Source organism: Thalia democratica, chromosome 5 (genome assembly GCF_965202585.1).
Source record: "Thalia democratica chromosome 5, ktThaDemo2.hap1.1, whole genome shotgun sequence".
NCBI lineage: Eukaryota > Metazoa > Chordata > Thaliacea > Salpida > Salpidae > Thalia > Thalia democratica.
The window spans coordinates 237,397-258,617 of record NC_139169.1 but is presented as its reverse complement, the minus strand read 5'-3'; the positions used below and the strand labels follow the sequence as shown (position 1 = coordinate 258,617).

General features: G+C 24.7%; 1 protein-coding gene across 1 annotated transcript; it reads left to right on the top strand.

Annotated features, from left to right (window-relative positions):
* Positions 1-5,148: 5,148 nt before the first annotated feature.
* On the top strand, positions 5,149-14,142 carry LOC145836183 (chromatin target of PRMT1 protein-like). Its single transcript, XM_082943999.1, has 6 exons — positions 5,149-5,247; positions 7,303-7,471; positions 7,898-7,936; positions 10,556-10,637; positions 11,072-11,125; positions 13,669-14,142. Exons 1-6 carry the CDS (start codon positions 5,189-5,191, stop codon positions 13,809-13,811), a joined length of 546 nt encoding a protein of 181 aa, XP_082800125.1. The 5' UTR covers positions 5,149-5,188; the 3' UTR covers positions 13,812-14,142.
* The last annotated feature ends 7,079 nt before the right edge of the window (positions 14,143-21,221 follow it).

The following is a 21,221-nucleotide window of genomic DNA, read 5'->3' as shown; positions in this document are numbered from 1 at the left end:
TTAGTAAAATTGTATTTTTTGGTGTTTTTAGTTGGCCCCTTCTATTAGGAACTTCTTGAGGTCATCATCTTTGATAGCCATATCTCAAAAATTACTTTGAATTTTTTCAAGCGGTTTTAAATGTCTGATAGCTCAGAAAAAACTCTACAAAATAAGATAAACTTGTAAAAATCAAGGTGAACCCCCTATGCCCTTAATTTTAAGCTGATCCATTTGGTAATTATGACATAATAACAAAAAAATTCATACTTTAAGATGTATTGATTTTAACTTTTTTATACTATATATATATATATATATATATGGATTTACTTTAAATTTAAATTTTATTACATAATGTCCTTTGGTCTATAACCTAAACTCATAAGAGAATGGTGAAAAACTTTTATATCACTGTTTATTTCAAATATTTATATCAAAAATAGTTTATTTTTTGTTTAATTTTTATTTTTTTTAGTTTTTTTTTTTCACAAAATATTTTTTTTCTTAATTTATTATTTATTTTTTTTTGAATAGTTTTTTTTTTTATTCAATATGCTTTATATGAAAAAATTAAATTGTATACAAATATTAATTTATATTTTTATATAGTGTTATCAATTTTTTTGTTGTAGTATTAGTTAGTATTTTTTTTATACAGTGTTATTATTGTTTTTTGTTATAATATTGTTTAGTATTATACTTACTTTTATAAGTTTATAAGAATATTTTTATATTTTTTATTATATATTAGTATTTTTTATACATTATAAATGTATTTAATTATATATTTATTTATATAACATTATCAGTTTTTATAAGTTTAAAAAGATATTTTTTGAAGTTTAATTTTTTTAAAAGTCAGCTTTCACTAAGTTAGAAATTGTCCAGTTCTAGTTTTAGCAAGTTGGTAATTTTAGTCAAATATCAAGCTGAAAATTTTTGTCCAGTCTGATTTTGTCCAGCATTAAAACAACCATTGAACACAGTAACATAGTAAGTGTAATCTTTTTTTGTTTGAACTGAACTCTAAGTGTTCTCTAAAAAGAATTCTCTGCTAATTCAGGCTAACTAAGGCTCATTTAAACTTTTATCAAACCTCAGGCTTGTTTGAATTTTGTATTTTAAAACTTTTTTAAAAGCTAGTCTAGATAATTATCTTTGTTCTAAGGCTAGTTTTTAAGATTTTAAACCTATTTTTATCTAAAATATTTGTGTTTTATTAAAAAGATAAATTTTTGTATTTTAATTAATTATGCTTGAGTAAGGATTTTTTATTTTAGATGGTGACTTGATAAAATATCTTTTTTTTTGCACATTCACTTTTTAATTCAGGTAAACTCAGACTAGCTTGGTGTCATTCCAGTTAGTTTTTAGTCACTCAAGCTGGATTTTTTGTCACAAAGAGTGAAAGTTCTCCACACTGTTATAAGTATTTAATGTTTGCTGAGGTAGTGAAGGGTAAAAGTAACTATTGGGTAGAATGGATTGTGAATATTATTGAATAAGTAACTAAATATTACGACTAGTTTTAATTTTAAGGTTAATTATCAGTACACTCTACCAATTTTTACTACTTAAAAAAAGGTTTCTAGTAAACTCAGGCTAGTTTTTGTTTTGCAAAAAGCAGGGTTGCCACACACTCAAGGAACTCAGGGAAACTCAGGAAAATTTGCTTTTTTTTTAACTCAGAGAAAAGGCAATTTTGGTTTTTTTCAAAGTTTCAGGAAATTTTTTTCTAGATCTAAAATGAGATTTAATTAATCCAGTTTCAACATTTTGTACAAAAAAGTTTATTTTATTTGTTTCTAAATGCGTATTTAGAAATTTTTTAACCTTGCGGCCAGTTCTTCAACATTGTTTAAGTTAACATTGTAATTTTTTAATAAATAACAAAGTTTTTTAGGATTTTATAAAAATTCAGGAAAACTCAGGGAAGTTTAATGTTACGCAGGGAAGTTTCTAGTTACTCAAGGAAGATTTTTTTAATTTTTATTTGAAGATTTTTGAATGTGTGGCAACCCTGAAAAAGAGTAGCAACCCTTTTGAGTTGCCACACATTCAGGCTAGTTATTTTTCAGGTTATTTGAAAAATTCAGGCTGACTCTAGCTTGTTTACAGCTTTTTTTTTGCAAAACTCATGCTAGTTTTTAAACCCTTAAAATTAAAAATATATACTAAGAATTAAACTTATTAAAAATAAGTCCTATGATTTTGGCATTTTTTTTAGTTTTTTAGCTTAATTATTACTAAACTTGTTCAATTTTCTTCTGCCTTTCAGGGTGGCAGTTTAACCTGATAACCTTGAAATACCTGGGTTTGAAAATTATGGCATAAAACAATAACTTTGAAATAACTTAAAAGCTGTAGTTTTGAGCAACTTTTATAAGCAACATAATGAAATTTAGATTATCTAAGAAATAATTATTATAAACAACTAATAATTGATAAAATTTTCAGGGTTTTATTAAAAAAAACATTTAAAGTAGCATTACAGTATCTTACAGTAATTTTGTTAAATTAAAGCAAATGTTAACCTTAAATTATAAAAAAACACATTTTTTCGTTATGATTGTTTTTGTTTTATAAATAAAACAGTAATAAAACTTGTATTTTAAAAAACCTTAAAGTAATATATAAAAACCAGTAGCCACCCTGCTATATGCAAACAGAAATACGCATTTTTCTATTGAAGTATTTCTTAATCTCCAAAATGCTTTAATTTTATAGCTTTAACTTAACATTTTAACTGGAGCCATAAATAACATAATTTAACTTGATTTATCCAGTTTTAACATTTAGTTATTGTATGAACAGTTTTATTTAAGAACTTGATTTTTATTGATTCCAAAAAGAAAAAAAAAATCTTTTATCTTTGCTGTTATCTCTTTACTACTTGGAAAATGTTTTTGTTTGAAATTTTTAATTATTTTTTATAAGATTAAAAGTTATGTTAAACAAAAATAGTAAGAGTTTTATACGTTTAACTACATAGTTATGACCAAGAGGCTATTTTGTGTATACTTTTCCTTGAAGTAACATTTTTTTTGATTATCTTTGTTTTTGTTCAATAAATTTACTACTATGTTAAAATAGTTATTAACATACTTGCTTTTAAAATCATTAATGATTTAAACTATAAGATAAAATTTAAAAATATTTTTATCTCATTAGTGTAGTAATTGAATGTGGAAGAATATAAATCAGCGTTCTTTTTAATTTTTTAGAAGAAAAATGATTATGAGGTGTAAGTTGTAAGTGCTGGAGATGCATTTTATAGAGAAAAAAAAAGATGACTCATGCTAGATAAACGTCACTTAAGATAGTTTTTTTAGACTCAAAGAGTGGCAACCTGAAATCTAATACTGTTTTACTTTATCTTTGGACACAAGTATTAAACTAATTTTTTCAAAGATAGAAAAATGTAAATGGACATGTTTTTGTAGTATTTTGTTTAATTAGTTACACTTGTTTTTTTGAATAACAAAAAGTTTACATATCTTTTTAAAATATTTGTTACAATATAACTTTTCCTGTAATGTGAGGAAAGTTTTCTGAAAACTTGAGGTCTAACATTTAAAAGATTAGAAAAATAGATTTTTTCAAACAAACTATATCAAAAGGTAAATTCAAGTATTATATTCTTTTAAAACTGTTTTGAAATGTGGATAAAAATAAGATCAAGTTTTAATTTTTGTAAAAAAAAGTTTGAACCCTATGTGTTGTGTGCTTAACTGATAATGTTAGTATGTGTTCTAAAAATAAAATGTTAACTGATTTAGTTCAGAATTTGTCTCAATAGAAGTTGTTTGCCAAGTATAAAATGTGTTTAATGATTAAAACTTTAAGCTCCTCATCATAATTTTGATTTAAAAGAGTTGTTGTTAAAAATGACTTTTTGTGGGTGCTAGAATTTATATTGTTAAGCCTATTTATTATTAGTATTTTTCAAGTAAAACTTCTTATGAAAACGTTTTTATTTTTGGCCATAGGGTAGTCCAACATTAGAAAAATTAATTTCAGACTATTCTAGACTTTAGTTCAGTTTTTATAAATAATAAAATTGCAACTAGCTTTAGAGACGTAGTAATTTTATAAAATGTCCTTATACAAAACAAATCTATGGACCACAGTTTTCTCATAAATTTTAAAGAATGAAATTAGTTTTTTTGCTTTTTGAACTAGCTTTTTGAACATCAAACTTTAAGGTTTTTTTTTGATTTGATAGGAAAAATCTGTTGAATCAAACTTTTAAAAACTAAAAATGTTATGATAAAAAAGAATTATTTGTAAGTAAAAACAAAATTCTTTTAACTTATTTATTTAGATTAGGTTGAGATAGTTCAAAACAAGTGCTCAAAAATTTAAGGTAGAAACAGTACTTGTTTTTTGATCTTTTAGTCTTTGCATTTCATCAGGAACTTTTAAACTTTGATTGCTTATATTTCCAAAGTTAGTTTGAGTTATAATTAAAAGAGTAAAGAGCAAATGGTAGCCTAGTTATTAATATAAATTAAGTATTAGAAAAAATACTTACTTCTTATGACATAAATAAATATGTAATCAAAAACTTTTTAATTGAAGTTCATTTTTGTATCTTTTTTAACCTTCTAGTTTGCTTTTAAGGAGGTAACCTGTAGAACATTTTCATATACAACTTATCTAAGACAATTTAATCAATTATACAGTGTTTTTGCTACAAATTCCAACAAATAAAGTACAAAAATCTAATCTGCAGTTTTATATAAGTTATACTTATGATTTAGTTTATTGATAAAAAGTTAAGAATTTCAATTGTATTTCTTAGAATCGCTATTGGACCTGAAATTTTGTTATAATATTTAAAAAAAATTGATGATATTTGTGTTCTAGCATGGGTTTTGTAAAAAATCAGTGTCAGAAAACTCTTAGTTTTAAGAACTTTTTTTTTCAAGTTTTAAAATATACAAGTTCTTGACAACTTAACTAATTGCTTATGCACTATTTTTAAGTTTTGAACTATTTGTATCATTTTATAACAAAACATATAGTCACTGACTTTTTCTAACTGCCTAATAGCTTAAATAGTTAGATAATAAACAAAAATAAAATGAAGTGAAAAAATATCCTGGTCATCTAGTAGTAAGCCAGAAAAAACAATTAACTAAAATTAAAATTAACAAGTTTCAATTTTACAGAAAATTGCAGGTTTTAAGTAGAATAAATAAACATGAGTGGCCCAACAAAAATTACACTAAAAAGTCAAACTAACATGACTCTAAACGCCAGGTTTGTTTACTGTGCATATAATTTTATTTGTTTTATATTTTTTTGATGTAGATATTTAGTTAATAATTTTTGTTATGTGAAACAGTACATTTTTATTATTCTGTTTTAGTTTTGTTTTTTAACTGTGCATGAAATTCCAATTATGTTATTTTTCTATGAGTAGAAGTTTAATTGATAAACTTGTTTTTGTATCACAATGAAGTTTATGAAAAATATAATAACGTAAAATTTTTTTTGAAATATGTTAGTGAAATTTGATATTATTTCATATTTTTAAGTGTAAAGTTAGCAAAAAAATTTTCTAGATATAACATACAATTGGTTCAAATAATGTTTTAGTTTTATTTTAACTTAGTTTCACAAATGTACAATGAAACACTACCAGCCTGTATATTTTGTACAGTACATTCAAAAGTAAAAAAAATAATGAAGGTGCTAAAACTTCTTCTTTATAAACACTCATTAAAGAAAAAAAATTGTATAAAAAAAGAACTATATTAAAGTATTTTATTTAAACAATTTAGATTTTAAAATATACTCAAACATAATCTAAGATAAAATCAGTTGTTTTTTATTCTTACGTAGAGACTTAAAAGTTTCTTTTTTAGTTCCAAAATTTCTATACCAAAGTTGTTTAAGAAAACTATTGCAGTAGATGTAAGCTCAAGCTTTTTGAAATAAAAGCTGACAAGTATGGTGTTTTTTGCTTGTGAGTATACTGTGCTACCTTTTTGTGCAAAACTTTATTGCAAATTAGTTGTAAAGTATATATTTTTAAGTAAAGTGTTTTACAAACACTTTGGCCTGCAAAGAACTCGTTCCTTTTTATGTGGCAATGAACTTACTTCAGTAAATCTCAACTGTTGCTAATTCCTGGTTTAAAAGCTTTTAGCCTTTTATTACAAACTCACTAAATTTTTTAAGGCCACGGGTGGGCCCAACATTTTTTACAAAAATTAAAACTATTTTTATATAAAAGCTTTAATTGTAATGTACAAGCCAGTTTTTATCAAATTAATTTTATTTTTATTTTTTACATATTGTAATTTTTGTAAAATGTTTTTCAATACAAGCTTATGAATCAAAAATTTTATGTAAACTTTCTAGTAAGTTTTAAAATTCATTAAAGATCTAACTTCTTTTTAATTTTTTGAGCTAGAGACCTCAAATGTTCAGGAACCATTCTTTATACATATTTTTAAAGACTTTGGATGTTTTAAAAATATTAAAAAGTAAAAATTTTATATGATAAAAAATATATTATTTTAACAAATTCTTTGTTTTTCAAATTAAACAAGTTCCTGTATTGAAAAAATTTGAACATTAGTAATAGACTTAATTTAAAAATTTGAATAAGTTTGGTTAAAAAAATGAAGTAAAATATATATTTTTGGTAAAATATTTTTTTCATGTAATTGGTTTGCACCTTCTACAAGGAACTTATCGAGCTAACCAATTTTAACTACTTTTATCTAAAAACTACTTCAAACTTCAAAAAGTGATCAACCATGTCTGGTAGCTATGACAAAAATCTACAAAATAAAGATCACCTTGTAAAAATCAAGGTGGACCCCTTATTATTTAAATATAAACTAAACTTAATTTAGTTTTAAAGGTTAATGTAAAAAATTCTCTATACTGACACTAACATTAAAGTTTATAAAGAGCAGGCCATATTGAAAAAGTTTTTTGAAGGCCATGTTTAAAGGTAAAAGTGTCCATAATATTTAAAAAAGAGTGTACTTAATAATAACAATATATAACATATGTGATAAAATAAACATATAGGCAGCATATAGGTAATGTTTATTCAGAAAAAAAAGAGTTGATTTGTAGAGTTTTGTTGTTTAAAAGCTTAAAATTGCTTCTTCATCAATTATTTTTTATCTTATTCTAAGTATTGGAACTTGTCAGTTCATATTTAGTTCTTTAGTTTCAGTTTGTTTATTGTCTTAAAACATCAAGTGTATGTAGAAATGCTAACTTGTGAGTGAAATAACACAACAATAGATCATATATCAAATTACCACAACAAACTATATTCGATTAAAACAGATTCACAGCAATAATGAAGTCGGCAAAGTCACCAATGATCCGGCCATTGGATGCAGATCGTTCGGGAGGTCTCCGTCCCGCATCTGAAAAGAACAGAAGATTGGCTGCCCAGATGGAAAAGAGAACTTCTTACTCGTCTAATAGAAGAGATGATATCAGCAGGCCAAAGGTTAGTTGATTATGAGAATAAGTTTTGTCAAGGTAGAACCAAGAAGTTAAAAGCACTATTCAGACCAGGGTTTTATAAAATTAGCCATATCACTTCTTTTTAGGCGATTTTAGTAAGAGGGTGATAGCTAGTGAGGCGGCAACAACTTACACTATTTGTTCTTGGGAGGCGATTGTTTTTTGAATATTGAAAAGGGGTGATTGTGAAAATAAGTTTTTGAAACCCTGATTTAAACAATTCAAACTTCTCCTTCATATCAGTTCTTCAACTTTTCAAACTTTAAGTATCTTAAACTTTGAAAGAACCATTCTAAGAGCCTTATTAGAAAATTAAAGCTTATGTATGTTATAGATATCTGCAAAATAAAGTTATTTTCTTCTAGTAGTAATACCTATTGAAATAAATTATTTATTTTATTTTTCACAGAGATGGGAGATAGAACCGTACAGAGCTCCAGTTGCCAAGGTAAATATGTTTAAATTATTTGCACATTTGTTTATTATTTATTTTACAACTTAAGATAAATCTTACCTAATGTATAAATTATTTTTTTTACTATCTACTTATATGTAGTTTATCTTCTTAGTATGTAGGCTACTTAGTAGTTTTTAATAACAAATATATAAGATTTAAACAGGTATTTAATCATATTGAGCGCCACTAGTTTTAAAATGACAAAGAAAAACATATTTAGTTACTACTAACTAAGACTAAGTCAAGCTAGTTTCAACTTTTTTGAATTAAAAACTGAGGCTACTTTTATTAAAAAATCAAAGTAGCTTTGATTTGTACTTAATAATATAACCTGCTCTTTAAAATTTAAATAAGTATTATTGAGAAACTTAACTTATATTATTGTTTTATTAACTTTCAACATAAGTTGTTTTGTGGAGATTGGTCATTAGAAAATGCTTGTTTTATTAAAGTCAATAAATAATTTTTTTGACCAACTTAAATAAACTTGGTTCAAGTTACAGCCAGTGGATGTTAAATCCATTTAATTTTCATACTTTTTAAACACATATCTGTCATAATGGTAGGTAAGATAAAAGTTACAAATTTAGATGCACTAAATCAGTGCTTCTGAACCTTTTTCTAGTGGCGGAACTCTTTTCCAAAGTTCAACTTTTCCGCGGAACCCCTAGTTTTATTTCACATAAAATGTTTAATATAATATTTCCTGCAAAAAACAAAAGAATATCAGTGAAAAAGGAATTTTTTAGCAGAACTATATCATCGATAGAAATCATACCAATTGTAATAGTATTAAGTCGAAACAAACTCAAAGTGTGCCAGAGGTAATAGGTATTTTATGATTCTATAATAAATAAACCAAAACAAACATGATTAATCGCAACGTCATAAAAATCTTTCCTTGCATAATAAAAACAAAATGAGAGCTACAAACAATAACGAAATGAACATAAACCTAATCGAATTCACAGATTACTGTAATAAACGGGGAAGATGCCTAAAGAAAAATAAATAAAAAACATTTAGTCCGAAACTTGAACTTGTCTCTTAGCAACAAGCATGTCAATGCGCGGCTGGATTTTGGATAGACTGAGACGGAGACAGGCAGATAAGGTTGGAGTCAGCATACAGTTCCTTTGCTTCGTTTTAATGTTTGTTACATGCGAAAAGCCGGACTCGCAAAGATTAGTGGTGGTGAATGGTAAAAAAATTATACTGCACGCTTTGCTAAGACGGGGTACTCTGAAATTGCACGTATCCCAAAATCTAAAAGTTCTTCCCTTAGAAACTCTATTTTAAATTGCTATCTTGAGATAGTTGCGGCAATTTGTTTTCTGTATCTGTATGAAGAATCACTTCTTCTGAAGCAATATCACACATAAAAGGATTCAAAATCCATAAATTTCTGATCCATAAATAACAAACTTTAAAACTTGGCTAACACATAGGCATTTAAACATTTTTATCATATAAATTTAAAAATTATTTCAAACTTAATTTCTGTTAAAATTTTAAAGACCTGGCCAGAACTTTTAAAAATTAGAGTATCATTTTTTATCATGTAAGTCTAAAAAACCTGTTTCAAATTCAATTTCTGTTAAAGTTTTATAGGCCTGGTCAGATTTTTTTAAAATTATAGTAGAATTTTTTAAGTACAAAATAAGCTTTTATACACATTAAATTTTAAATCAAGCTAATAGACATCTTTTTAAACATTTTTACTGCATTTGGAACAACATAATTTGCCAGAAATAAGTTTCTGATAAAGATTTTTTTTTAGTTTTATTGTGTAAACATTTAAAATTTGTTTTGATTGCTCCTACATTTTAGTGATAATACCAATATTTTCATGACTTCACTAAAAATAGAAATTCAAAAAATTTGAAAAAAATTGCGCAACCAGGTAACCTATTTATAATGAATACCCACTAAAAGTCTTACCGCTAGATACACACTAAGCAGATCAATGAATGCAATAATTATATATGTTTTCCATTTTATGTGTTCAATTTTTTTTGAAGTTTTATGTTTATGTTTTTTTTTCTTTCAAATTTCTTTTTTAAATTTCGAAAGGCTTCGCGGAACCCCTGAGAGGCGTCGCGGAACCCTAGGGTTCCGCGGAACCCCATTTCAGAAGCACTGCACTAAATTATTTGAAAAGCTTTAGTGTTTGTATTATGCAAAATTTGTTGCATGATTTTAAATATTCTAGTTGTATAGCTGTTTTGTTTTTACCTACAATATGAAGTGTTACATTAAGACTGTTTTTACACACGTTCTGAAGTTTTACATTTAGTGTACATTTTTAACTTGACAGTATTTGTAAACTTTAAGTATTTAGTGCAATAGTTCAGATTGCTATTTTTATTGCAATAAATGGCTGTTCTGCATTAAATTTATAACTAAATAATTATTTTTTATTGACTTATAAATATTAACTTATCTGTGTTCAACTTAAAAAATTGTTGATTTCTAACTATTTACCTCAATTGTAGATTTAAAAAGCTGATACCCAACCTTTAAAGTGTTTTACATTATTATTGTTTTTTCAATTGTAACACAAACAAATATTTGAAGAATTATAAGTTAACACAATTTATTTTGTTGCAGCATCAATCAGTAATGGAAAGATTAGGTTCGAAAAGAATTAGTGTTACTGATAGATTAAGCTACAAAGGAAATTTAAACAGAGGTTTTTTATTTTATATAAAAATATATAAATAAATTACACTTATTATAAATATAATTAAAATATACAGTTTTACATATTAATGTATATAATTAAAATATTTAATGCATTATTAATAAATTTTTATTGTTTTATAAACTTATATGGAATCTTTTATGTTATGTTGTTAGTACTTGATCAAAATAAAAATTTATTTAATTGTTGAAAAAATATCAAAAATTTGTTTATTTTATAAAGTATAAAACTATCATTTGATTAATTAGTATTGGTGATTATGTTGTAAGTTTAGCATTAGTTATTTTTTAATTTTAAGTTTTCTTACCAAAATATATAAATCGAAAAATTTAAGTCCAATTTATTAATCTAACTGATTAAACCATTAAAGAACAACATGTTTTTTAATTGTTTGTAAACCTAACTTTTTATTAATATTACAGGTCCATTGAGCGGTAGAATAAGCAAGCCTTACATCAGTAACAACAGCACCAGAGGTAATTTAAATACTTGATATGAATATTGTTATCTAATATGTACATTTATGTTTACTATTAGGATTAAATTTGTTTGTATATTACCTTACAATAATAACAAGAGGTATGCTTAAATACGTATAAATTTTGATACGAATATTGTTATTAGTTGATATGTACGTATATCAATATTATAAAGTTAGTGTATTGCCTTACAGTAATAACAACAACTGCAGAGGTATGTTTTAATACATATAATTTGACAAAATTTGTTGTTATTATTTGTTTGATATGGACAATTATCAATATGTTTAGCAATATAAAGTTAGCTTATTGCTTTACAATAGTTCCAGAGGATGCTAAAAAAATTGTTGAAGTTTATCAGTTTAACGCTAAGTATATAAAATGATTATAGTTTTATTGTAAGCTTTAAAAAATGCTATTTTATTATATATTTAGTAGAAAAATTTTTTATACAGCAAATAGTTTTTATTGGCTAAATAGACTTGGTATTAATTTTAACTATTTATATTAATGCATAGATAAGTGTCCTTATTAGTTTTAATTGGTCTGAGTTGTTTCATGCAAATATTTATATATACAAAACTATCTTTACTAATTTATTAAGATGTTCATAGTTTACTCTTACTGTTGTAAATAAAGTTGTATACGCTGGAGTTTACAAAAAAAGTATTTATATATAAAGATGAAAATATCTGCTTGTAATTATTTTTTATTTTTATTTGTTTTTCTATTCAAAACAAAATTATAAAACGAATTTTAATACAAGTTAAAATAAATAGTTGTTATTTTGTTTATTTTAAGTTAAGTTTTTCTTAACACTTTAATGGTTTAATCTTAGATTAGAAATAATTTAAATCATTAAATTTATAAACTTTTCTTCAACTTAAAGTTTTTTCTTTTTAATTTTAACATAAAAAATTAAGTACGAAATATAAAATTTTAGTAAACTGTTTTTGTATGCAAAGTAAAATGTTTTTTAAATGAAATACTTAAAAGTATTTATAATTTCAAATTTTGTACAGTATTTTTTTTTTTGTTTACTAATAAATTTTATCTCTAAGACATTGCCATAATACAAATAGTATTTATTCTAAAAAAAACTCCCTTTTTACTGCAACTTTATAAAGCACTTGACATAATTGAATTTATGATTTTGAACTTTTGATTTTTGATCAAACTACTATGTTTGTTTTTTTAGTTTGTCAAGTATACTAAGTTGTTTAAAATTATTTAATTGGAAATTAGTTTACTCAGTTTTTTAATGAGTAGACAATTGTAAAGTTTTAATCACATATTAATTGTTTGCTCGTTTAGTTAATTTCAATGTTTTTTATCTTAAATCTTTAAATTGTTAAAAATTTTAATAAATAATTAGCAGTTAGGACTTAAATGTATTTAAAAAAAGCTTTTTGAATAGTTTAAAACAAAAACTTAATAAATTTAAATAAACAAGTATATATTTTGCTAATTACGTTTGACTGCAATCCTTACATACAAGTAAAAAATTAGTTTTAATTGTATATACTGAAATATTTGTTCAATTGTAAGTTTATTAGTCCAATATATTTACATTTTTCAAATTGAAAAAAGTAGTTAATATATTGAGGTTATATGAGAGTTGAGGTGCTTAATTTTTACAACAAAATCTATCATATTAATGAAGGTTTGAAAAGTAAAAGATGTAAAAATATTTCAAGAAACTTTTTGTTACTAGAAATGTCCACATGTTCTGTTTCAAAAATATTATTACTAAATAAAGTCAAAGCCCTTTAAAAAGACCTTTTGCTTTAATTGAAATATTTTTTCTAAATTAAAATATTTTGTGTGAATTTAAAAAAGAGTTATTTAATAATAAACTGTAATAAATATAAGAAGATTAGTAAACAAGTTTAGGATTTTTAATAAATTTTTCATCTTTATGGCAGCTCACGTTTATCGTTATAAATTTAAATTTTTAATTTTTATCTCTGAAAAATCAAACTGTAATTTTGTTAAGCTGTAGTATTGGGTACACAACATTTAAAATACTGATAATTGTTTTTAATTAAATTTTCAAAATATTCTCAAGTTTCTTGTAAAATGTATAAAGCTTAGTTATATGGTATTATATCTACAAACTAAGATCATCTTGTAATAATATGGCCTGTTATCAAACTTATGTATCTAAAAGGATTGCCAAAAAGCCTGGAACCCTGGAATTTGACATTTTAGGCTGGAAAACCTTGAACTTTAAACAATTTTAAATAGTAAAATTTTTATTTGACAAAAAAATATAGATAAAAGTTTTTTATCATCATCAATTTTTTTTATTAAAAAAACAATTTTAAAGAAACTTTAAAGTATATTTTCAATGACGTTATACTATTAAACACAGTTTTTTACCTTAAACTAAATTTTTAAACCAAAAATAGACTCTAAAATAAGTAATTTGAAAAACCTGGAAGAAAATTTGAAAACCTGAAAAATTTGTCAAAACATTTGGCAACATTGATTAAACCAAACTCACCATAACAACCATATAACCATGGCAACACCAACAGGTAGTTACCGTGGAAACGTGAGGGGCCGGGGCAGAGGAAGGGGCATGGCAACCCGGGTGTGGCAGGGTAAACCCTCGGCAACCAAGGATGAGTTGGACAACGCTCTTGATTCTTACATGAAAGATAAAAAGAAAGCTGATTAAAAGTTAGTGAATATTCCGCTCAAAAATGTGAATTCTTCATTCGGTATATACGAACTTCTACTAGTTAATTGTTTTTTTGATAATAATGTTTCTTATGAATGTTCCCACGCATTTGTGAACTTTTTTTTTTGTTGAAAAAGTTTTATTTAGCTGCACTACATTTCTACCACGACTTGAAAAAGTTTTGTTAATAAAAGATTAAAATAAATTTACTTTGTTTTATTTGCAAGTTTTTTTGTACATATTTTATTTAATTTGAAAATTGTGATTTAGTTCGTAGATGGTTTAAAACAAAAGGCTTTTGTATTATATATTCTGTGTGTTGGATTTTTGTTTTAAAAGTTGTACCTAAATTAGTTAATTTGTTTTTTACTATTTAAAAATAAAGTGAGTAGCAAGTTTTTAGGTTTTTATGATTTTAAGATGGATATACTTTACACTCAAGTGATCATAAATTAACAATATTTAGAAATTTGGTAATTTTTGAGTTAAACTTTCATGTTAAATTTATTTGTTAATACTAGTTATTTAATTTAACTTATTATATTTAAATTCATAGACATATATATAACTAAGTAGGCTTAATTTTAATCAAATAATGGTAATCCGACGTTATTACCTCAGAAGAGACCGCTAATTTAAACCTTTGAGTTTTAATAGTTGCTTAAGTGGATAGGTGACAAAAGTGCATGAAGGGACACTTTTGCACGAGTTTGATTTTTTTAAATTTTATTTTATTATACTTTTTTATTATCACTGTTACCCCTTACTCTTCTTCGGTAAATTTTATTATATTTTTATTTTTACTCTCGTGCAAAATCGACCATTGTGCAAAAGTGTCTTCGTGCATATTTGACCCGTTCCCTGCTTAATTACATTTTTGTTGTTTTCGATTAAACAATTTCGTTAATAAGGTCATTGCAAATTTAGCACTAAAATCATACCGGTAACATTCTAAATTTGAAGTTTTGTGCGATTTATATTCATGTTAAATAGCAATAATATCTGAAAAACAGACTTAAATGATTAAATATTTTACAAATTCGAGGTTTTAAATAGATTTTGTTTTCTGTTATAAAGTTATAATTAAAAGTAAAAAGCATAATTGATTACTGATAGAAAATACCAAAGTGATTTTTCAGTATATTTAAACATTGTACGTCAATACAAACATATGTTTACTTATAACGGAGAAATACAAATAATATTTAATATTAGATTGATTAGCGCAACTAGTTTAATTCAAACTTTATTATAAATCGTTACAATTTCTGTGCATTTAATAGTATGTTAAAGTTAGAAAGATCTTCTACTTTAAAAAGGTTCTTCTTCATAAGTCCTTATAAATATCACCAGATTACACTTTTATCTCTGCAGTTGATGTTAAGTTTTAAATGGTTGCTAGTTACAGAGATACATGGCAATAATATTATAAGAGTCCATACTTATAATATCTCTGAGTTCTTTGGAGAATAAGATAATTTATATGCGCTAATTTCCCGATAAACTCCTGTAAAAACTACTACTTTCTGGGAAAAAAAAAACCTGATATAAAGACACGCGACTAACGGGTGGGTGTCACTTTTGCACGAGGGGTCTTTTTTGCAGGGTTGCCACATGGTCAGGAAAAAAATGGAGGTTTTCGAAAAAAAAAGTCAGAAAATTTGACAAATTTAAAAAAAGTCAGATTTTGTCATTAAAAATTTACCAAATTCCTTATTTTTCAAAGCCTTCAAATGGTAAAAAATTAACAAAAAATTCTTTAAAGTCAGACTAAAGTTGCAAAAATTTCCTATAAGTTAACAAAATTATTTAATTTCTAATGCCTTCATCTGGTATAAAATAATAAATTATCCTTTATAATACTGCAAAAATTTTCTATTAACATATTGAACAACTACCCTACTTGAACAAGCATTTTTTGTATGCTTTTTAGTATTGATGATCTGCAGCAAGGACACTTCCATAGTGAAACTGTGGTATATACATACAAAAGTTTATCTAGCTTAATTTTAGATGTAAAGTTTTTTTTGTTCAAAATAATTGAGTTCTTTATAACTAAGCAGTAAGCTTAATATTTTATGTAACAATTGATGTGTACACTTTACCTCTTTATAATTTTTTCAAAGTTGCGTAATTTTGTAAAATAAGTTACAAGAGAGGTATATGTCATGATTAAGTTTACTTATTTATATTTTTTGTAAAATAACACAAGTTTTTAAAATAAATAAGAGTAAATTTATTTGTTACAAATTTTATACTAAATGATAATAGGAAATATTTTATACAACACATATAAATATTTTAATTTTTTAAGTATTTTTAAGTAAAAATTCCTTATATGTTGTTTCGTTTATTTAGATACATTTATGTTAGGAGATGCTGAAAAATTATGTCTTATTTCAGACAAGCTGTATTTATAAAGTAATATAAGTGTTTTGCTGATATAGCTGAATATTGCAAGTACATCAATCATACACAGATGGTTCAAGTGATGTAATGGAAGTTTGATGGTTGAATTCAGCAAAAAACTATGGTTTTAACATGTATAAAAATAGAATTGAAAGCTTTATGTAGTTTTAAGTGTTAAATTATGTATATCAGAATAAGTTTAAATTAAGATTTTGATCTTAAAGAGTCAGGAAAATTTTAGTAAAAAGTCAGGAATTTTTTCTCAGCTTGACCTGTGACAACCCTGCTTTGCACGAGGGGTCACTTGTGCACGAAAAGTACGCATTTAAAGAGGTACACACCCACGTAAAGTACACATCCAAGTAAAGTGGTATCAAAATTGTTGATTACAGACGTTTAGCGTTAACCTAATGCAAAGGTTAACATTTCTTTATAATTCGCAGGCCAGTTTCTTATAAAAATTTGCTCGCGGACCTCGCTAAAATAAAAAAGTTTTAGCGGGCCGCAGTCATTCTAATAATAAACTAGAAAATACTATCATAAAAAAGCACTAGTGAAAAGTAATTATTAAATTAAGGGGAAAATTGTAAGTTTTTATCACAGATTTTTAACATCAAAAAAAGTAAGTTTTTAGCTGAAAAGTATTTAGAGGACCGAAGCTTTTGGCTTTGAGACCGCAGTTTGCCGATCTCTGACCTAGTTGTTTTAAATTTATATTGTAAATTATTTCTGATAAAAAAGTATTATAACTAAAGAGCTCAACAGGCTAAAGTATAACCTCGTTTTGTAAATAAACTCATTGAAATATAAATTTTAATTTGTAAGTGAGGTAGAGTATGAACTACTGACAAAACTTTAAAACGCATATTTTTAAGTAAACTGTTTTAAAGCTGATAATGAGAAAAAAATAATTTAGTACATACAGTTGACTAAACATATTATTAACATTTGTTTACCAAATTAAAACTGAAACATTGTTACATGTAACAAGAAATATGCAATGATTTTTTAAAATAATTTTTTACTGAAGTTGTTCTTGTAATTAGTTATTATTTTTTGTGTTTGCATTATAAATTGCAATTATAAGTATTTTTTTTACGCATAACTTACTAGTTCTTCTGTTAAGCTGAAATTAATTTAGTTTTTTAAATGTAATTTGGATGGTACTGGATGTATTTTCTAGATTGAGTGTTACAGAACTTTATTTAAACAAAAAATGATGTCAATTTAAAGAAAGAATTGACCCTATTTTTAAATAATCTTATGATCAAGTAAAATTATTGTGTCCAAAATTTTGAACAAGTAAAAAATGTTTATTAAAAACGAGCACTAAAACAAACGTTTTGACAATTTTATGTTTGTTGTAATTTAATAATTTTTATTACAAAATTTTCAAAACGAAGCGAGTAAGGAATATGTATTTAAGATCAATCACAGCAATATTTGATTAAAAAAAAATTTAAGTCAAGTAGTCTCCCACTTATTGTTGCAAATAAAAATTAATCTTAACAAGGTTTATTGAATTGAGAATTAATCCTATACAGAAATTCAAGATTAAGCTGAATGTAAGCTTTAGTTATGTGATCAACAAAATATTGTACGTAATTAGCTCTTCACAAGAATAGTCAATTAAACTTACTCATTTAACCCTAACTATTGATTATACCTGGTAAATAGATTTTAAAAATAATTAGTTTGTTGTTGTTTTCGCCACAACTTTTAATTATAAGTTATAAGTAAAGACTCGAATTTAGCTTAAAATTTAGCTCTTACTTAATTTTAACCGTTTTTACTAGTTGCATGTTATAAAACTAAGTTATTTGTATGTTAAACACTTAAAACAGATAATCTTAGTTTGTAGCAAGTGAGTTTTTCTGAGAATATAAGAAAAAGCAACTTAAAAAATAAAATCTGAAGTGTAACAAAAATTTTAATCAAGATACGTGCACTTTACAGAGTGAAAAAATTTACATTTACACAGGAAGATTTTTTATAAAAAATAATTTTTATCTGCTGTTTACAAGTTTCTTTTTAATAACGCCTTAGATGTTTAAAATCTCAGATTAATAATGACCTAAGTGTTTATTAACAGTCGCTAAACTAAAGACATACTTTTTATCTTGCATCTAATAACTCATCATCTATGGAAATAACAAACGCTATTAAGTTAATATGAAAATATTGCAACAGCTCCAGTGACAAAAAGAGCAAAAAGAATGTAATTTTATACTAATAACATCATAGAATCATGATAAAAAAATCACTTATTATCTCAGGAAAAAGTGATTGTAAACTATCTACCTACTACCAATAGTAGTGCAGTATACTAAGGAGTAGCAGCTTTTACAAAAAAATAATTATACCAAAATACTTTTATATTTTAAAATATTCTAGCCTACTAAGTGGAGGTATAAATTAGTTTTGTTTGTAGTGTTTAAAAAAAGACAAAACTTATATCAAACAATTTGAATTTTTAATAGAGTTTTTCAATAAAAGTAGGCTATTTTGAGTTAAGTCTAAAACAAAATAAATATCAATAAAAAGTACATTAAGAAGTAGATTCGTCAAGTATGACTGTAAAATCCACAGTTCCAAAATCGATTGTACTAGAATTAAGTGTAAACCGTTAAGAGTTTTAGTGAGTTTGTCTCACATAGGAGTTGGTGCTCTTAAAAAAAAAATCTGTCAATAAAGCATCAGTCTTAAACTCACAAATATCTGCAAAAGCTTTCTTCCTAAAATAGTTTCTACTAGTAAAACTTTTAGCTAATCTAATGTTTTGCATACTACTTGTTCATATTTAGTGAGTCCTGAAAGTGCAAATAAATGCAAATTTACTTAAGGAAATTGCGACAATAATTAGAACATTTCCAGACAGCAAAAATGCTAAAATATTCTTTATGTATAAGACACAATTTGCACATTCTATATATTTTGTTTAATGTGAATAAAGTGCTCGAAAAATTTGATCCAAAAACTTGGGGAACTTAATAACCTTTGGGTTATCGAGTCGTACACCAGGATACAAGTTAAGGTCATGTTCAGAACAAAAAAATCAAAAGAGAAAGATAAAAAAACATACTTTCTATAAAATTTCGTTTGACAAGTTTTAGAAACAAGTTAAATATTATTTTAATTTCGAATTAAAAAAAAAAGTTATTTTTTTGTACTTCAATTTTTTTTTCTCAATGTTTCAGCTTTAAAAGGTTTACTTTTGAAAGGGCTTCGAAGAAATAAAAAAAGAATAAAATAAATTTCAAATAGAAATACAGTTGATTTAAAATACAGAACTAACCATTTGTATTTAAAGTTTTTATATGTACTAAGATGGTAGAAGAAAACTTCTATTTTAAAAATCAAAAAACCTGGATAAAGTTTCCAAAAAACCTTTGACTACCTTAGCTTTCAATACTACAAATTTTATAAGCATTTGTAAGCACATTGATTAATATTTATGTATATTGATGCTAACAATTGAATAACTTCGCTTTTGTATTAGTTTTTTAAACTAGTTTTTATGTTCTGTTATTCAGGATTTTCGAACAGCATACTAGGCTGACAAAAAGTTATGATTCTAGTTTATTTCCTTGTTTGAGTTATAATTTACGATACTATACATAGCTTAAAAAACATATTCTCAATTAACTTCTTTAAAATATAATGTTCCGTATAGGTATTAATATTTTTTTGTTTTCTTACAATAATTTCGGTTTCTACTGTTTTATTAAGACTTTTTTGCTTAATTCTCTGTACTGTAGTTTAAGTATCGAACTAAGAAGTGTGACTATTTAAAGTTGGTGATTTAGAAAATAATATGTTAAAAATCCTAGCTTTTTTTCTTAAAACTTAATTATGTTTTTCAACAAGTAAAAGCTTAGTGCATAGAAAATTTGTTGAAAGTAAAGTGTTAATACTGAACTTAAAAAAGAAGTAAAATTAATCATACTGTAAATAAATAGTTTAAGAAAATGTTAATAACTTTCAAAATTATTTATTTGAACGACATTTTTTTTAGTTGTTAAGTTGTTTTTCAAAGACAAAAAATCAGTATGCAAAGAAAAACAAAATGAAACTTATATCATAGACATTTATTTTCACAAAAATGGAATAAAGTTATAAAAAATACTTTATTTTATGTTTTGTATTTTTGAAATCTAAGCTAATAATAACTTTTAAAAATGTTTTTAAAATAACCTAAATAAAAATTGAAATAAAATAAGTGTTTGTTATACAATTTTAATTTTAAACTAAAACAATTATACTAAAAAAAAAAGAGGAAAAGTTCAGAATTATTTAAGAAAAGCAAAAAAGTCTTAAAAATTTATTAAGTACAACAGAGGTAATACTCGAAAATAGCCTAATGTTTAATTAGTATTTTTTATATTTTACCTCTTCTGATTGTTACAAGTAGGTATGTAATTAGTTTTTACAAATAGTATTTAAAATCACCGTTTTTTCTTCCTTTACTTTTAATATATTGGAATACTTATTAGTGGGTACTAATTAGATTTCCGCTAAAGTTAAGAAAAGTAAAGTCAATTAGGATGGACAAAGTCGAATTAAATAGCTTAAGTTTCTGAAAAGTAGTAAACTGAATTTAACTTTAATCGCTTCGCTACTTATTAGTACGAAATCCACAATATTTATCATCTAGCCCTGGACAAGACGTAAAAATTTTTACAACTCAACAATCGAAAGGTTTTTTTCACTCCAGGTCTTAGGACCAAACATTTTTTTTTTCGTTCAATAAACAAAAATAAAAATATAGCTAATAATCATAACTAGAGATACATTTTACTTATTACGTAAAAATAAGTCGTTATACATGAAAAAAGTATAAGAAATGTGTTTTATTTGATTTTATATGCTCACTACAATAAAATTTATGGTTTAGAATTTTTGTTTATTTTAGATTTCAACTTAAACTATAAATACTAAAACATTTACAAAGTTTTTTAAGAAGAACTTGAAAGTCAGAAACAATTATGAATTTGTCAA